General features: G+C 40.0%; 1 protein-coding gene across 5 annotated transcripts in view; it reads left to right on the top strand.

The window, feature by feature from the left end:
- zgc:110045 (uncharacterized protein LOC664755 homolog) overlaps positions 1 to 19,834 on the top strand; it is a 462,322-nt gene that overhangs the window by 392,964 nt on the left and 49,524 nt on the right. For all 5 annotated transcript variants that reach the window (XM_028817427.2, XM_028817428.2, XM_028817426.2 and 2 more), the window contains 2 exons: positions 9,671 to 9,799; positions 17,902 to 18,045. In XM_028817427.2, coding sequence (XP_028673260.1) covers positions 9,671 to 9,799; positions 17,902 to 18,045 — 273 coding nt within the window. The remainder of the gene's footprint in view (positions 1 to 9,670; positions 9,800 to 17,901; positions 18,046 to 19,834) is intronic.

The raw sequence follows: 19,834 nt of genomic DNA on the forward strand, positions 1-19,834 counted from the left end.
AATTGATTTTTTAATTTAGTCTTCCTTATTCTTTAGCTCAGTCCTACTGTAAAGTGTTGTTTGTATTTTAGTGATGAATGTAGTCCAGAGCAAACACACAGCATAGGCTCAGTAAACACTTGGACCTCTTTGTTCAACTACAATGAGTTAAGCTCCCTTGAATGTCAGGGTGTCAACAAGCTTTATTTACTCACCATTAACCCCTAACCCATTATTTTTTTCAAGGGTTTTGTGGTTTAATCACTATGCCTGAACCATCGAGCCAGAATGATAGCAAGGCACCCACACACAAACAAAGCCTGTAGTAACTCATCAAATGCTAAAAGTAGGAACCAAGTACATTAATACAAGGGTATGGATGTAATTTTACAAGTTACTCGTTAAATAGATATAAATGTGTGCCTCAGTTGTATATATTAATAGAAATTACATAAAGACAGTATTCCTGAACAAAAATCCCTCCTTCTGTTAAACCTGAATAAGGCTGGCCAGAGCCTGCCATCGCAGCTTTTACCATAAGGTAGTACTCTGCCCTGGAGAGCAGGTCACAGACAAAAAGAGGGATGGGATTCAGGCTTGGATATCCTGGTTAATGACAGAGTGTTTAGTAACTTGTTTTAGGGCATGATTAGTGTAGTAGTTTGCTCTCAGTAGCCTTATGTTGCTTGCCCGAGCACTGCGGTCAAAGTGACTGACGACCTGTTCAGAAATCCTTTTAAGGAAAAGAAGATCAAAAGGTGGGTTTTGGTTTCCCCAGAACTGATATCTATGTTTTTGTCCAGAGATCTTTATCCCCATCTGGTCTGAGGAAAACTTTCATTTTTGTCTATTACATCAGCTCTGTTTACATTTTTATTTCATTTCAAATATTTATTAGGAACAGCTTAATTTCTAACTTTTTTATTTGTCCTTACTGCATCCAAGCTGCTTTATATAGCAGGGCCCATGCTTCAAATGCTGCACTCGAATCAGTTTATCTACAGTACGTACTCGGTCTTTCTTCCCACATTTAACATATACAGGTTAGATTAACTTATAGCGACTCCAAACTGGCACTGTATGAGTGTGAGTATTTATGTGAATCAGTCCTGCAATGTGATGGCATTCTATTCCTTATGGTTCCTGCCTTGTACCCAGAGTTGCTGGGATAGACTCTGGCAACCCATGACCCTGTACAGGATTAATTGCATTGAAAATGTGTTATGTTGTGCTATGTAATGCATGTTTAGACACAATGAGAGAGAGAGAAGGTGGTGTCACAGAAGATGTCTTTGCCATATCTATTAAGAGCAAAACAAGCCGCTGTTTAAAAACTAAAGCTTAATCATCAAGATCTGCACCAGACTACAATCCATATATGTACAACTGGATCCAAGTCAATCAATGAAACAAAATAATTTTTACTTTTGCCATTGAAACATGGATTGCTTCAAGCTGCAGGTCTTTAAATATAGCTTAAGTCTGAAGGGCTGAGAGACATCATTCAGATAGCAAGTTTTTAAACATTACTTCATGTAGGACAACTGTGCTACAAATGTACAACTTATATGACAGCCATACATCTTCACGGTTTGAGCAGCTAAGATGTTGTAAGCCAGTGACATTTACAGGAGACTAGACATCAACGAGCAACCAAAACCACCTTGGTTAGACATGCATACCTGAGACTATCCATCCATCCTCTTCCGCTTATCCGAGGTCGGGTCGCGGGGGCAGCAGCTTGAGCAGAGATGCCCAGACTTCCCTCTCCCCGGCCACTTCTTCTAGCTCTTCTGGGAGAATCCCAAGGCGTTCCCAGGCCAGCCGGGAGACATAGTCCCTCCAGCGTGTCCTGGGTCTTCTCCGGGGCCTCCTCCCGGTTGGACGTGCCCGGAACACCTCACCAGGGAGGCATCCTGATCAGATGCCAGAGCCACCTCATCTGACTCCTCTCGATGCGGAGGAGCAGCGGCTCTACTCTGAGCCCCTCCCGGATGACTGAGCTTCTCACCCTATCTTTAAGGGAGAGCCCAGACACCCTGCGGAGGAAACTCATTTCAGCATTTTTACCTGAGACTAATTGAATGAAATTTCATGATTAATCACAATTGAAAAAGTGTAATTGTTTGATAGTCCAAATGATATATATATGTATAAATATTATATGTATATATAACATGTATACATTATATAGTACAGTATACAGTATATTTACATATACATGTTGTGGAAGGCATACCCCCGGCCACAGACAGACAGACACCAGAATGTCCAAAACACACTTCTTTTATTTCTTTCAGCACCAGAATGCCTTCCTCCAACACTCTTTCTTCTTCTTTCTCTTTCTATTTCTATTTCTCACCGCCTCTCCCCTCCTCACAAGCTTCGTCTCCTTCCTTCCAACTCTGGCTCTCTTAGTGGAGGGCGGCGGCCCCTTTTATTATGACCCGGATGAGCCCCAGGTGCTCCCCCTGACACCCACTCCTGGTGTGGCGGAAGTGTCAGGAGAGCACCTGGAAGCACACCGGGTGCCCTTGGGATTACTTCTGGCAGCACTTCCTGGTGTGGCGGAAGTGTTGCCATCCAGGACTCCCTAACTGTCCGGCGCCCCCTGGCGGTGGCCACGTCTTCTCACAGTGGTGAGTGTCCTGGCTCCATTCCTGTGGCCCCCAATTAGGCCCGGGCGGCTGCCCTCTCGTGGCCGAGGAGAAGTATCGTCCAACTCGGGGACTGTCCAGGCATCCCGGCCGGGCAGTGTCCCCGCTCATCCGTGACAATGTGTATACACACATATACACAAACACTGTACAATTACAGTAAGGGAACACTAACACATTGGCCCTGCTTTACACAACAAAATCCAGAAAGTCAAAATATGTGAAAACGACTGTAAAAATAGCTAAGAATAACAGAGTGGTTAATACAATATACCTAACTTGGAAACACATGGACTGCTCGTCCTGAGATAAAGGTGGTTTGTATAGTGCAAGCTGAACGTTTCCATTTTGTTCACATGTTTTGTTTTGAGCATGAAAAAAAAAAAACCTCCCCACAGTGAGCAGTTCACCGATGTAAGATTCATATGTAATACTCTTCAACCAAACTTTGAGGTATGAGGTATGAGTATTTGACAATCTTCTTGTTTGTTGGAGTTCATTTCTCGATCTTTGATGTTCTTGCATTCTATATCATGGTGTGTGCCTGGTATCTCGATGAGCCATAGAATTAGCCAGCTTCTCAATAGCTCTCTGTTTTCAGGCTTACCTCTTGTCATTCTTAGTCGCTGAATCACCTCCCGTGTTTGGCTTGACACTCAGGAGAAGTCACGCCACCATTGTGTGTAGCACTGTTGTTTGTGATTATAACACTTTGTTGTCGGAACAGGAGCATAGTTCAGTTTCTACAGGCATTTATCTGTTATTGTTGCTTATGCTTTCTGTATCCCATACTTGATGCTCTGCAGATGGTGCTGCTTTCCTTCCTATGAGCAGCCTTAGCAATGTGCCTAGCACTCAGCAGATGTGGCCACTGATCTTTTCCTTTCTGCTGTCACCCTCTCGAAAGATGTAAACCCCAGCAACTTTGTACAGGATAAAGCTACCCATATTTCTTGCCTTACGTGTGTGTCACATCAAAAGCTTTTAATTAAATTTTGGGTTCAAGCCCCACTGTTTTGCAAGTAATCTTGTGACAGATGGACACAACCCTTATTTTATAGGTAAACAGACAAAACAATAAAACATACTGCCACATGAGGCCTACTTATGCAGACTTTTGATCCTTGTCTGTTAAATAGGGTGGCCCATCCACCAACCCATTTGGCATCTCTTCCAACCACCAACCGAGTGCTTATCCCAGATCTTCCAACTCTAGATTTAAGTCGTCTGTGATTGTGAGACAGCTTTAAATCCTATCCTGGGGTAACTGGCCGTGTCACAGAAGCATTCCCAGGGTGAACAGAAGCCTTATTTATTTATTTATTTAAACAAGGGAAACCAGGCTTTCCTTAGTATCTGCACCCCCAGCCTTACTTTCCATGATGTCCTTATTCCAGCCCTATCTAACACCACTCTCCTTTTTTCCCCCCCCCTCAAGTACTACTGGCAAATGTTGGGTCATATGCCCAGTAGTGTCTTGGCAGGACCACTGCATGTTTGCCCCTCCCATTTATCACCCTTTCCTACCTACAGAGTCCCTTTGTCTACCACCCCAACCATCAAAATATATTTTATATATACACACCTTCTTTCAAACAAAAATAAGTTTGCTGTTGGATTGTTGGCAAAATGAAACAATGTCAAAACAAGGAGACAGACGCACCACAGGGAACACAAACTGCCACTTATTCAAGGAGAAGCTTGCTAACAGTGGCACTGAGACCAGAGAAAGTGCCAATTTCTGTATGCCAAATTCTTTTTTTCTAGATAATGTGACTGTTAATTTTTACACATTTCTCTCCATTTTAAGTAGTCTGATGGCTTAATTATTTTATACTAAAGCCTTACTAACATTGTCAAGTGGTCATATTATTTAATTTGAAGACTTCTTCTTGAAAAGGTCATTCCCGTTGCCTATGGAGAAGCAGGAGAGTGATCTTTTGGATGCTCAGAGGTCCTCTCCTTCAAACAGCTCAGTCCCTTATTAGCAGACACGGTAGCCCTGTATATGCCAGCGCCCCAGAGGCCTCTATTCAGGCCTGAAACAGGAAATGTGAAGTGACAGCTGCTCACAAAGCGGGAACACGACAGGCTTAGAGGCCGCTGCCCTGGAGATTCACAGCAAATACCGTAACATGTTTGTACAAATGATTACAAGTATAAAATTTGCTTAGGAGCATATGGCACTGGCAGTCCTTTTTAAAAATCTCAAAACTACCTGGAAAGAGCAGCTATGGGCCCACCTTATGACGTTATATCCCAGAAGAGGGATCATAAGATGCTGTTTGTATTTATTTTATTTGTGTTTGATCTTATTAAAAACTCTAATTGGTGAGGTTAAGAGTATGCAAAAATCATAAACTTCAATAGCAGTGAGAAAACCATGTAAGGAACCAGAGCATCTGTCATCAGTGTCATAATATGATGCTCAATGATGCAAAACATTTTTCCTTTATTAAAAATATTAAACAATACCTGAGTGATGTCTTGGTTATTGTTATTTTGAGCCAGTAAAAGGAATACAGGACAGGTCCTCTTAGCTTCTGATGCATGGCCTTGTACATCTACCCAGATATGCTGTGTACCCTGCTTTATATTGTGATATCCAATGCATTATTTTATTCATTTTTAAATATTATAGTGCATTTGTTTTAGCTGACCTCTTTTGATTTAAAAGGTACTTTATAGAACATACATTGACTACAAAGCTATAAAGAGAGCCTGGTAGCTAGACTCCATACAAATGATTTAGGGATTCTTAAAATATACTATATTAGGCGTCTGACCAGTGTGTTGTATGTGGCCATAGGAGATGACATTAGCACATTACTCCCTGTACCCTTTAGACAGTCCACTAATAGGCTTATATTAAATAAACAAGGAATAAAGTAACAAAAAACCATAACATACTGTATTTCTTGGGCATTTTCTAGGAGCTGCATTAAAAATTAACAGTTGTGTAATTTGCTAAAATAAACTAGAATAATCAGTAATTGTTTTCAAGATATTCTTTTTTTTAACCTCATTATTTATCTGTTTGCTGTAAAACTTATTTAACCCTTCCTTAAAAAATTAAAGAGGTGGGGCCTCATGGATAATGCCTTACGTAGAATTCACACTAAAACGTTGCACACGGACAAAACTAGAAATGTGCGTACGCACAAAAAAATTCAGATGCATAAAACTGTGCATAAGTAAAGTTCCACACATTTCCCTCTACAAGTCCCAATCAGCAGGAATTTTAATGCACATACACGTGTCTACAGCCCCACCCTGACTCCTCCCAGAATTACACCTATTTGAATATGCAAATCAACATAAATAGCCCCTTCTGTTCTGTATTTTGTTAAAAGACAATGGCAAAAGCATGTGCAAAAAATGAAGAATTTTGGCGAATGCGAAATGGAGGTCCTGCTCAATGAAGTCGAGGCAAGGAAAAACGTAATGTTTGATGGCTTAAGTAGAGATATACAATAAGCAAAATAAGGAAATTGATGAAGTGGTTCCAGTATGATGGAGGCACTCAAAAGTTTAAGTTCAGAAAGTCGCGCAGTGGCTGAAATTAAAAAAAAAATTTAAAAAAGGGGGTCATATGGAGGAGCTGTCCCAGGGCTCACATCATTGGAGCAGCTTATATATTAATGCCATAACATTAATGAGACGCATTTTCAGATTACATTTGGAAATGCAGATGTTGCTGTGAATTGGAAATCTTATATATCTGGATGACAAGAAAATAATACCATCCAATAAAGATGGCTTCGCGCAACTCAATGATGACTGGGAAATACCCGATTGGTCAGCCAGTTCATTTTGAAAAGCTTCTGTGGTTATAAACCAGAGGGTGGACAGAACTTGCAAAGGGAACAGGTAGAGCAAAATTCACCAAAGTCTGCGTTTTTAAAGCCGGCCCCAGTTCTGCACACAGCTCCAAGAAGATAGCTCTCGGAAATCGAAATCGATTTAGAAGCCAGTCATCATCATGTGACAAGAATTTAGTATGATCTCTAAATATGGCAATTACATCTTCTTTACAGCTTTGCACACCTGGATTTGGGCAGTTTATCCCCTTCTTTCTGGCAGATCCTCTCCAGCTCAGTTAGATTGGATAGGAAGTCTCTGTGAACAGCCATCTTCAGGTCTCTCCACAGACGTTCTATCTGGGCAACTCAAGGAGACTTAGAGACTTGCCCTGAATCCACTCCAGTGTTGAATTCGCGGTATACTTCGAGTCATCATCTAGCTGCAAAGTGAACCGTTGCACTTGTGTGATGTCATGTAAATTCCAGTGCAGGTTTTATCTGAGGACCATTCTGGTAATAATTCCGGGAAGGATGAATGCAGCCAAATACAGTTTCCCTGTCTCTGCTGCTAAAGGAGCACTCCCATACCATGATGCTGCCATCATCATGCTTCACCGCAGGGATGGTATTGGGCATAGTGCTTGGGGTTCTACACAAAGTTACATTTTTGTCTAATCAGACCACAGAATATTTTACCTCATGCACTCAGAAAACTTAAATGTTGTTGTATGCTTTTTACTCAAGAGTGGCTTCTGTTTAGCCAGTGTACCATAAACACCTGATTGATGGAGTGCTGCTGAGATGGTTGTTTCCTGACAAGTTCTTGTGACTTCTGAATCTGTTATAGTGTTTTTTACTCAGTTTGGCCAGACGGCCAACTCAAGTCAGAACCTTGATGGTTCTGAACTCTTCAATTTTACAATTATTGGGGTCACTGTGCCCCAGAGGACACTTGGAACTTTAGAAATGGTGTTATACCCTTGCTAAAGAGCTACGCCTTATCACAATTTTAACACAGATGTCTACAGAGAGTTCCTTGGACTTCCTAACTAGGTGTTCCATTCTAAACAATGTCTAATCAACTTCAGATTCCATTGTAGACTATTGTTTCCCAGCTTCTGTGGTGTCACAAGCCCAGTTCTTCACATGCCAGTGTGTTTCTGGCCCAGCAGAAGGCAGAGCACACCTTGAATTTAGCAAGATCATCTGAGCGGGGTTAGTGGAGTGGTCCCACTCAGTGAATTGAGGGTGACTGTCAAAGTCTTAGAGGTCCACATGCAGAGCCTCAGGGTATTAGATGAGTCAAACACAATTGTCAATGCTTTTCCTTCTTGGTGAATCGAATACAATTGTCAGAACAGGGGGTTGTGGAGGTCATTCAGGTTTGTTACAACTAGGGAATCCATTCCCGGGCATTTTCCATTCCCACATTCCTGGGAATGAAACTGCTGGAATTCCCGGCTGAATGGAACGGCCAAGCTTGCATATATAGTGTGTAAAAGTCGATCAAGAAATAACAATTATAGTTGAAAATAGTTAAGGTGGCGCCATTGCTGCAGCTTGCACTTCATCAGACAACAGCTTTGAACAGCAACTTGAAATTGCAATACGTTAGTCTGTGGCATCCACATTATCTGTGCCAAGAAACCTGCCATCACAGAATGATGACAAGAAACTAGATGCATCAGTAAAAGCTGAAACGGCTGTGTTTCAGAGCAACAGCAAGCGCAGGCATTGTTTAGAACAAGTGTATCAGTATCTGATGACTGTGCTGCCTACTTCAGTGGATGCTGAGCGTGCTTTCTCAGTGGCTGGCATACTCTGCACGAAGGTGCGCTCTCGCCTGGACGACCGCACGCTCGACACGTTGTGCTCTCTACGCTCTTATTACCGCAACTAACTAGATACATGTACTTATATGACAGCATGAACTACTTGTAGTTAAGGTTAGTCTTTTATTGGTGTCAACATATTCCAGTAGTTTTATTAAAAATAAGTGTCGCTCGCTTTAAAACCGTTCACATGCGAGATGCCCGTGAATTGCGTCATTCCTGGGAGCCCGGGATTCCCGGGAATGACATGTGGGATTCCCAAATTCCCGGGAATGGAAAAACCCGTCCAGGAATGGATTCCCTAGTCACAACCCACCTGCGCTACTTCAGCTGTGACTTGAACGTGATTGTAGGAGTAAGTATGGGGGTTTTCATCCGGGGTTTGGCAAAAGCTGTTGTAGACAAATTTCAAGGATAATTAAAGCAAACAGAATGCAACAGACCACAACTGGGAAAATCACAATTATGGATCTGAATACTTACTCTGTATAAATGAGAGAGTTCTGTTTTGATTTGCAAACCTTTTTGAAAATGTATTTTCACTTTATTATGAGTTATTGAATACAGATGGATGGGAAAACTAGCACATTTATCCATTTACTGTAAAATTAAATGAAATAAATAGTGCAGAAAGTGAAGGGATCTGAATACTTTCAGGATTCAGTGTATTGTATTAATGTTATATACATGTTACAATTTCTGTATCTCACAAGTAGTAAATGCATGTTACTTAACCTTGACCTTATGAAGTGACTATCACTGTACTACCAATTATGGCCGTATTATGTTGGTAGTTACATGCACGTTTTCTATTATATTGTGCTACTCTGCATTGTCAACTTGTTTGCTTTGCAAAGCATCTTGGAATGGAGATGCAATTGGTGTGTGTGTGTGTTGTAAAAATAAGTTAAAAAATATAAGTTAATTCAGCTGAATTCTCAAGTCCAGGGAGGGGAAATTGAGCTCAAGAAAATGCCATATGAATTGCTTCACTAAAAGATGCTAAAATATATGCATAAATGTATTCTTGGCAATAGTGTCCCATTCTAAAAAATTAAGACTGAAAAGCAATCTGGTGAATGGGCTGCTGTCCACTATGACACTACTCCAGAGTATAAAGTGAGGCCTTTAGCTTCAAGAATTAACATGGGAACATAAAAGTGGAAGAAAAAAAGTACTGGTTTAAAGATGGGAGAAAGGTGACAAGACGAAGCTTTTGTTTTCTTTGAGCTTGGTGGTAACTTACAAAGTTAGAAAAAAATGTCATTACATTTTATATCTTTTTTGCATGACAATGTTTTTAAATTATTTTTTAAAAATCCAATGTCCTTTAGAACATGCTTCTTTTTCCTTTCTCCTTCCTCTGAGTAACACCTCATTTATGTGTTTAAATTTATAGACTACAGGAGCTCAGGTTCAAGTGGCAGGGGACATGCTGCCAAACTCCACAGAGAGAGCTGTAACAATCTCAGGCACTCCAGATGCCATCATTCAGTGTGTGAAACAGATCTGCGTGGTCATGCTTGAGGTGGGTAGACAAGACATAGGTCAACGTCATAAAGCTTGGACTTGATTGGTTAAGTCATCATATTTAGAAGCAAAGAAGTAAAATAATATCTACAGTTAAATCAATAGATACATTAAGCGCTGACTTTGCTCAAATCAGGCAATATTAATGCAACCCTATCTTCTTTACTCATGTGCCTCTTCTAAAGAGGCACTGAAAACCCAATAAAAGTTCTTACAGAACTGGAGAAAAAATAAATTGCAGCCTGCAATCTCATGCTGCTGAGCTACTTTGGTGTTTTAAACTGGGTTGGATATTTACGTTTTGACAGCTACATTCTTTTCTGAAATTTAAAATGTGCGGTACATTCATTTACCCCAATGAATCTTTTTATTTTGCTCAATTTCAAAAACTTAACATGAATTTTTTTTTCTCTGTTTAACTTCTAACAGAATGTTAATGCCTAAAAGTTCTAATATGTACCTTAAGTTTTGGCAGTACCAGCATTGGCAGCTACTGTAATTCTGCACTGTGGCATGAACACTAAGTTTTCTGCTGATTCGTTTTGTCACTTTTTTGAATAATCATTTGTGGACACCAGGGGGCATACAACTTCCCAAGCCCCCGTCACAACAGACACAGAGCCCACAAGTTCAGCACAGCACACATTTAATTCAGTGGGGAAGCGCTTTTCCCTCACTCCGCACAGCACAGCACTGTACAAAACACCAAGCACAATAAATACACAGTCTTTATTTCTGTTTGCACTTCTCTTCCACTCTCCTCCTTCAAGCTTTGTCTACTTCCTCCCGACTCTGGCTCCTGGAATGGAGTGAGTTGGCCCCCTTTATATAGCACTCAGAACTGCTCCAGGTGTTCCACAATCTCCTTCCAGCCACAATTCTGGATGTGAGGGAAGCCCTACAGAGGAGTGCTCAGTTGTTCCCTTGGCACCCCCTGGCAATGCTTCAACCCCATGACACTGTAGCAAGCCTTGGGGGGCGCTGCCCCCTGTCATCTCAGGAGGAATTGCCCCATGCAAGCTCCTTTCCCTAATCCTTCCCTTAAGGTGCCGGGGAAGATGCCTGGCTGTCCATTACACTTTATAATATCTCAATAATACAGAAACACATTTTTAACCTTAAATATTTTTGCAGTCCTCTTGCATGTTTTTTTAAACATTATGGGAACAGAGAAAGCCTCATTTTCTGAAACCTAATATCATTTTATTCTTTCTCCTAAAGAATCAATAAAAACAAATCATTTGTATAACCATGCAGGACTTTATTTTTAAGCTTCTACTTAGCTTTGTAACCTGCGTTCTCACGCTCAGCTAGAATAAGATGGTTCAAGAGCCTGCGTTTGTATCTGCGTTCATCTATCCATACAATTCTCTGCCATCCACCCATCCATCCATTTTCCAACCCGCTGAATCTGAACACAGGGTCACGGGGTCTGCTGGAGCCAATCCCAGCCAACACAGGGCACAAGGCAGGAACCAATCCCAAGCAGGGCGCCAACCCACCGCAGGACACACACACCTACACACCAAGTACACACTAGGGCCAATTTAGAATCGCCAATCCACCTAACCTGAATGTCTTTGGACTGTGGGAGGAAACCCACGCAGACACAGGGAGAACATGCAAACTCCATGCAGGAAGGGTCTCCTTACTGCGAGGCAGCAGCGCTACCACTGCGCCACCGTGCCACCCATTCTCTACCATCCATCCATCCATTTTCCAACCCGCTGAATCCGAACACAGGGTCACGGGGGTCTGCTGGAGCCAATCCCAGCCAACACAGGGCACAAGGCAGGGAACCAATCCTGGGCAGGGTGCCAACCCACCGCAGGACCATTCTCTACCATACATTACTAATTTATATCTTCTCTGAAATACACTTGATTTCTTACCAGGCTCCACACTGCCAGCCACATAGAGACAAACTTAGACTTGTCAGGTTTGAGGCAGCCATAGCATCCCCTCAATCCAGAATAATGTCAAGGGTGCCAGAATTTAACAATCATTTTATTGAATTACTAGCTGAAATACCCAGTGTTGACTGGGAGGAAAAGAGTGCTTTTTTTAATTGTTTGAGAAAAATATAATAAAAAAAACATAAAAATAAATTAACAATGTGCTTGTCTTGCAGTCTTATTATGTATGTTATCATCCAGTTGATGCTCAGAACCGGCCAACCCCATTTAATTTCAAAAGTAACAGGGGCGCGGTGGTGCTCAAACAAAGAAAGCTGGCAGTCGCCTCCAGTTCGCCCTCTAGTGGACGTTCCGAGTGTCAACTGGATGATAGCCTGCATACAAGAATGCAAGATCCAAGAAGAAAGGGTTGGGTTTGGGTTAGTTTCACCCTACAGTATTTTTAGTTGACCAATGAGAAAAATGTACCAAGTTTCATGAAAATTGTTCCAGCTGTTCGGAAGTGATGCTGGAACATACATACACACATACATTGACTTTTATATACAGTCATATGAAAAAGTTTGGGAACCCCTCTTAATTCTTTTTGAATTTGTGTTTATCATTGGCTGAGCTTTCAAAGTAGCAACTTCCTTTTAATATATGACATGCCTTATGGAAACAGTAGTATTTCAGCAGTGACATTAAGTTTATTGGATTAACAGAAAATATACAATATGCATCATAACAAAATTAGACAGGTGCGTAAATTTGGGCACCCCAACAGAGATATTACATCAATACTTAGTTGAGCCTCCTTTTGCAAATATAACAGACTTGAGACGCCTCCTATAGCCTTTGAGTGTCTGGATTCTGGATGGAGGTATTTTTGACCATTCTTCTATACAAAATCTCTTCAGTTCAGTTAAAGTTGATGGCTGCCAAGCATGGACAGCCTGCTTCAAATTAGCCCATAAATTTTCGATGATATTCAAGTCAGGGGACTGTGACAGCCATTCCAGAACATTGTACTTCTCCCTCTGCATGAATGCCTTTGTAGATTTCAAACTGTGTTTTGGGTCATTGTCTTGTTGGAATATCCAACCCCTGCGTAACTTCAACTTTGTGACTGATGCTTGAACATTATCCCGAAGAATTTGTTGATAGAGTTGAATTCATCCGACCCTCAACTTTAACAAGGGCCCCAGTTCCTGAACTAGCCACACAGCCCCACAGCATGATGGAACCTCCACCAAATTTGACAGTAGGTAGCAGGTTTTTTTCTTGGAATGACCAAATAACTCCATTTTGGTCTCATTAGTCCAAAGCACTTTGTTCTAAAATGAATCTGGCTTGTCTAAATGAGCATTTGCATACAACAAGTGACTATTTGTGGCGTGAGTGCAGAAAGGGCTTCTTTCTCATCACCCTGCCATACAGATGTTCATTGTGCAAATTACGCTGAATTGTAGAACGATGTACAGATACACCATCTGCAGCAAGATGTTCTTGCAGGTCTTTGGAGGTGGAGTGGTGGCTCTGAGGCTAGAGATCTGCACTGGCAATCGGAAGGTTGCCGGTTCAAATCCTGTAAATGCCAACAGGGAGTCTGCTCTGTTGGGCCCTTGAGCAAGGCCCTTAACCTGCAATTGCTGAGCGCTTTGAGTAGTGAGAAAAGCGCTATATAAATGCAAAGAATTATTATTATTTGGAGGTGATCTGTGGATTGTCTGTAACCATTCTCACAATCCTGCGCATATGCCGCTCCTGTGTTTTTCTTGGCCTGCCAGACCTGCTGGGTTTAACAACTGTGCCTGTGGCCTTCCATTTCCTGATTACATTCCTTACAGTTGAAACTGACAGTTTAAACCTCTGAGATGGCTTTTTGTAGCCTTCCCCTAAACCATAAGACTGAACAATCTTTGTTTTCAGATCTTTTGAGAGTTGCTTTGAGGATCCCATGCTGTCACTCTTCAGAGGAGTGTCAAAGGGAAGCACAACTTGCAATTGACCACCTTAAATACCTTTTCTCATGATTGGACACACCTGTCTATGAAGTTCAAGGCTTAACGAGCTAATCCAACCAATGTGGTGTTGCAAGTAATCAGAATTGAGCAGTTACATGCATTCAAATCAGCAAAATTACAAGGGGACCCAAATTTTTGCACAGCCAGTTTTTCACATTTGATTTAATTTCATACAACTAAATACTGCTTCACTAAAAATCTTCACAAAAAAAAGTTTGGAAAACACCCCAGTACTCAGATGTTCCTAGGAAATGAAAGACATACCACTTATCTTTTTTGTTGAAAGTAGAGAAATTATGTAGGCTGAGAGGGGTTCCCAAACTTTTTCATATGACTGCATATAGATTAATACTAACTGTTTAACAAAAGGCATGCTTAAGGTAAACACTAACAGAAATAAACTAATAAACTCCAATGATCTCCCTGGCCCATTCTATATCAGTCTCAGACTTTAGATTTAGCTTGACCACTTACCCCATTCCCAGCACCACACCTTAACACCCCTTACCTTATCACTGTCCTTCATTCTGGCCTAGCTTCCTTTTACCAGTCAAGTGCTTGTTACCAGCTCTCCTCTCAACTCTGCATGCATCAGGATGTCAATATAATGTTTGTGTTCCATTCATTGTTCTTTATTTTGGTCTCATTGGTAATGCCATGGACATTACAATTTTGTGTGCTGGTTGTTATGATGCCAAGTCTTTTTTATGCCCAGCAGTGGGAAAGTCAAACAAAATGAATTTAAATGACCAGGAGAGGAAACATTAAACAAGCCAGAAACTTGTAGCCAAGAACCAATCCTATTTTTCATCTAATCAAAAATCGTAAGCTAAGAATCATAAGGAGAGCGCACTGCCGCACCCACCGCATGACAAACCAAATTAGGACTTGAGTGCAGCAAGTAACACTGCAGCACTTCACTGGTTCAAATTGAACAATGGGAGGCTTTTTTTTTTTTTTTTTTTTTTAAAAAAACAGTGGCTGGAGTGCCAATCCTGCCACAAACCCCAAAATTTTCCTTGCATGTTGGAAGACCTGCTTGTATTGCTAATCATAAAAGAACAGATGTTAAAGTCAGGATCCGTGAAAACTAAATGGCACTACTACACAGAATATCCGTTTAGAATATCTGCAATCTCAGATGCAGAATAATCTAATGTGCCGATCTTTATAGTGGCACTCCGATGTCACATGTATAGTTTCTTGGATCACGATCCTTAATAATTATCATTGAATCTTGATGACAGCAGAATAAAATAGTAACGCCTCAGAAATATGGTGAGAAACTTTCCAAAAAGTTTTAATAACTGAATATGACATTCAGATTACAAATACATAATCAGAATATGAATCTGTGTCACAAAAAAATAAATTAAACATGCAGAAGACAGTGTTCTGCTAGACACATGAACATCATTGTACCTGACTAATGAAGGCTGAAACTTTGTTTAAAAATAAAGGAAACTGCTTAAGCGTTTACTTTTGGAATGAACTGAAATTCTTTGGAAATTGTTAACACTCATAAACTGAGTTGCATTTTCGGTTTCAAATTTAGTTTGCCCCATGTACAAGTTTTCTGATCTCTTTTCCTTTCCCTTAAATCCTTCACCCCTTGATTCTCTTAGCGATGTTGGTCTGTTATTAACTAAGACCTAGATGGTCACAACAGCACTCACCTAGTTTTAAACCGTTTAAAGGAATACTCCAACCAAAAATGATATATTTTTTAATACGTTACTTACCGCATAGATTTTGTAGTGAAGGCTGAGAAAAACGTTTAATCTCGTGTTTTCCATAGAAAATGAGATTAAGTTTTTAAATTGAAGACAGGACTCTTGACCAATGAATGAGGGGAAAGATGGATCTTAACGTTAATAAATTGTGTTTCCCGTTTATGATGTGCACTGATTTTTCTGGAGGTATCTATTTAATAATATTTTATTAAGGAATACTAGCATTTTGCAGGACTGGAAAAATGAAGTGGATTATGTGACACAAGTAATACAAGATTTTCTGCCCCCACCTCCATGGATGTTTTTACATATCTTTTGCCATTGTACATCATTGGCTTTTATCATATCATAATTTTATCTTCATTCTCAATGAAAACATGAGCTTAAAATTTTTTCTTGGTGATCACTACAAAACACATGGAAGTAACATAAAAAATAGATATTTACGGTACAGTAATCCATTAAAATCACACTACTCCTATCTAAATTATATCCATTTCAGTTTCTAAATTTGCTCTGCTCAATTCGAGGGCTTTAAGATATTTCCCTTAAGGGGATGTCAGTCCATTTCTTGGAACGCTGAACAATACAAAGACACAAACTTGCATGAGTCAGTGTAGCCCTGTGCAATATTGATATAATCACTGCTGAACACTGTGACTCAGAAAAATGTCAGTGTGTGTGCAAGGTCACCTTGCATTGAAATCAGCAGAACAGAATAAAAAAATAGATAAATTAGCTTTTCATTTTTATGATTTTCTTTTTGTTTGAAAATGCTGTCTATAGGTCATACCCTTATAAGGTTTGACCTATTGAGACTTATCACATTCGTTACTAGATTGGTCTACTCTCACACTTTAAGATTAACACCCACACACAGATCCCATTCACATTATTATAACTCAGTGATGCCTACAATGCCTGTCACTTCTAAGTACTTCACCTAGGGACTCACTATCTTTGGCATTAACAATGTATGGGTGCCCGAGACACATGAAGGCTCATACAACTTCTGCTTATATACCAACAATAGCTCACTTGTACTGCACTTGTTTCTCCTATTGAGGTGTGACTTCTCAGCCTTTAAAAACAACCTGCAGTGAAGAGGAAATGACCATCTCCCCCTGCGGCAGATACCCTAATATTTATTTTATTAATTCAATCAGTCCAGACATAAAGACAAAATGTAGAAATGTAAAAGCAATGTGGTATTTATTAAAGTATAATAATTCCAATAGGAGAACATAATAGAAAATAAAATATATGGCAAACTCTAGTAATACATAGTCTTAGAAATCTTATTGAAAATCAGCAGTGTCTAAGGTGGATGTTGTCCTGGGTGGCATTTTGAATCGACAATCAACATGATCATACAATGTCCAGATGCAATTTTCTCTTTTTCTTTCTGACATGTCTCAGTCTCTGGCATCCTTTCCAACAGTATGCCATTGTTTTAGTCCCTTGGAAGAGACATATTTATGTTAAAAATCACACATTGGTTTAGGGACATGTGACATTACACACATATGACTGGCGCGCTGTCCTGGTGATGGATGGCTCTGCACCAAAATGTTTGATCATGTACATATCTGTACAATCTTACTGTCTCCACTCTCTTTACTATTAAGTTATAAAATGTCTCTGACCATTTTAAACTAAATGCACCATAAACTCCTTAGATAATAAAAGAGATGTGTTCAAGTTATAAATTATTGGTACAATACAGAAAGATTTACAAAAGTCTTTGGGTTAAAAATTATTAGTCCACAACACAAGATGTTCTCAATGTAAATTGCCTTTGTATATTAGTTAAATTGCCTTAAGGAGTCCCATAAATTCCTTTGTTAATGACTCCCTTTATAGTTCATCAAAGTTTGCTTGAACAAAATAAATAAGCTGTCTACAGTTTCAAAAGAATCATGATTTTATTCTCTCCTTGACAATATTAAGAGCCATTTTGATATCTCACTGCTGACTTAATTCTTACAGTATACCAAGATATTATGATTATTCACCACTTTACATGGATTTACTTTATTAAGCAGCTTGGCAATGAATGTGCTGCATTGAGATTTGGGTCATGCATTTATTTATAATGGGATAATCTGGCACTGTGTAACAAGGTGAAGGTGACATTAGCCTACAGCCTTCCATTTAGCACGGGCTGAAAATTGTCGCTCCTCACTTCATATAACAAGTGATATTGTTAAGCCAAGGTATTTTTAAGCGATGACCATAAACAACTGGACTCCAGCTGTAAAGACTAGTTATGAAATAAAACAAAATCTCCTCACAGCATGGCATAGTTTTGTCAGCAGCTGACCCACAATTCAACTTTTACATGTCTTTTCATCCCCAAGTACTATAAGTTAAATGCAACTAAGATATTGAGAAGAATAATGTAAATAACACTGATGTTTTGTCTCATACTTTTCTTCTTCACAGTCTCCACCCAAAGGTGCTACCATTCCCTACCGCCCCAAACCAGCCTCAGCGCCCATCATATTTGCAGGAGGCCAGGTCAGAGCAGACACCATCTTGGCATCAGCAGGAAACCATACAGTCTTGGCACAGCCACAGCCAGCACCTGTTAGTGAACTCTTTCTTCTTTCCAGTAAACTTCCTTTACTTGTTTTCTACCAAAAAAAACCTTGGACAGGTACAGTATAGTATGATGAAATGTATTCTGTATTCTGGGAAACTGGTAAATTATTGGATTCAATTGGAAACTATCTAAGGAAAATGTTCTCTTTCATCTCATTAACTAGGGTATAGAGCTCTTTATCATTGGAGACTGAGAGCAATTTTCTTTGCACAGCCAGTTGGTTAACGAAAGCGTTTTCAGATGTCTTATTCTTGGCCCAATATACGTGAATCATAAGTGATGCTCTTTGGAATTATCTGTCTCCTAGGCCCTGCCCTGCATTGATTGAAAATAGAAAACAAAGTGGAATGATCATTGTGCAGCAGTACAGACAGGCCTGTAATCAAGCAAGTTACACTGTAACGGAGATGGCAGCCCCCTTTCTGTCACAGCCCATCATCTGAGCGGAGTGAAACAGACGTGCTTGTAGTATGGTGTATTTAACGCATCAAAAAGCTGCCAAGTTAAAGTCAACCTTTGACAAGCTTTTGGTTAAAGGAAAAAGCAGGGTTTGAAAAGATGTCCTCAGATTAGATACATTGGCATGGATTTATTTAACCTAAACTTATATAGGCTAAAAAGCAATTTAAAAATCTCAAATTGCCATGTGCCAGTTAAAATAACTCACTGAGGATTACACATTGTAGTCACTGGCATGTGGATTGAAAAAGCAGAATCCTTGAAATCTTACAGTTTGCCATTTAATTGGAACTTGCACATCTAAGAACCTGTTCACCATGAATGGTGCTATATCCACCACCAATTAAGTGTATTGTTACTACCAAACTAAATCAAATTGAATATGGTCAGCATAGAAGTGCAATGGTTGGCACTACTGCATCACAGCTCTACAAGACTGGGCTCTAATAACAGCTGTATGTTGTCTGTATAGATCTTGTCCATTCTCCCCTTATCTGTGTGGGCTTCCTACCAGATTTCAAAAATTCACTTGCTAAGATAATTAGAGGCTATAATATGAATCCATATGTCTGTGTGGGTGCATGTGATGTGATGGAGTAGCACCCAGTTCAGAGGTTGGATCCTACCTGAATCTCTGCACTTGCTGGATAGATGGTCAGGTCTGTACTTAGCCGATTCTTACAACCAAACTTACCAATCACAATTAATGAGTACGAATGCATCTACATTTCTTCAGTTGGAATAACAACATGTTAAGACCGTTTCTAAGGATCACACAGAGGGAGCATTAGTGCCTGAACTCCCACCCTGATGCTTTACAATTCATCTGAGCTAGCAGGGGGCCACATGAATGAACAAAAACTGTTCTAGCTTTGTTGTCTTATGGAACAAATTTGTGCTTAATGTATTTTACTGTCATAGTACTGACGTCAGCCTATGTTTAGCCTTGTTATGAAAATGTGTTCCTATATTTGTACTCTTTGTGCAGTACTAGGTATTGACAAGTGCTTCTCATTCAATAACCTTTTAGTTGTTCTGTAAACAGTCTCATACGAGATTCATTTTCAGTAACGGCAAAATGTAGAAGATGGACTACAAGCATTGGATGACATTTCAATAAGTGCCCAGTGCTCTGAACAAATATGTTTGTGTCAGAGTGGTTGCATTTTTAAAAGACCATTAAGAATAGATTCAGCTTTTCATATTGCTCAGGAATGGACATAGTTACCATAACTGCTGGCAAAACAACTTGACTTTGCTTTTTGTGCAAGATTCAGAAAGAGTTCCGTTCTGGATTACAATTTACATCTAACA

The sequence above is a fragment of the Erpetoichthys calabaricus genome, chromosome 13 (genome assembly GCF_900747795.2).
Source record: "Erpetoichthys calabaricus chromosome 13, fErpCal1.3, whole genome shotgun sequence".
NCBI lineage: Eukaryota > Metazoa > Chordata > Cladistia > Polypteriformes > Polypteridae > Erpetoichthys > Erpetoichthys calabaricus.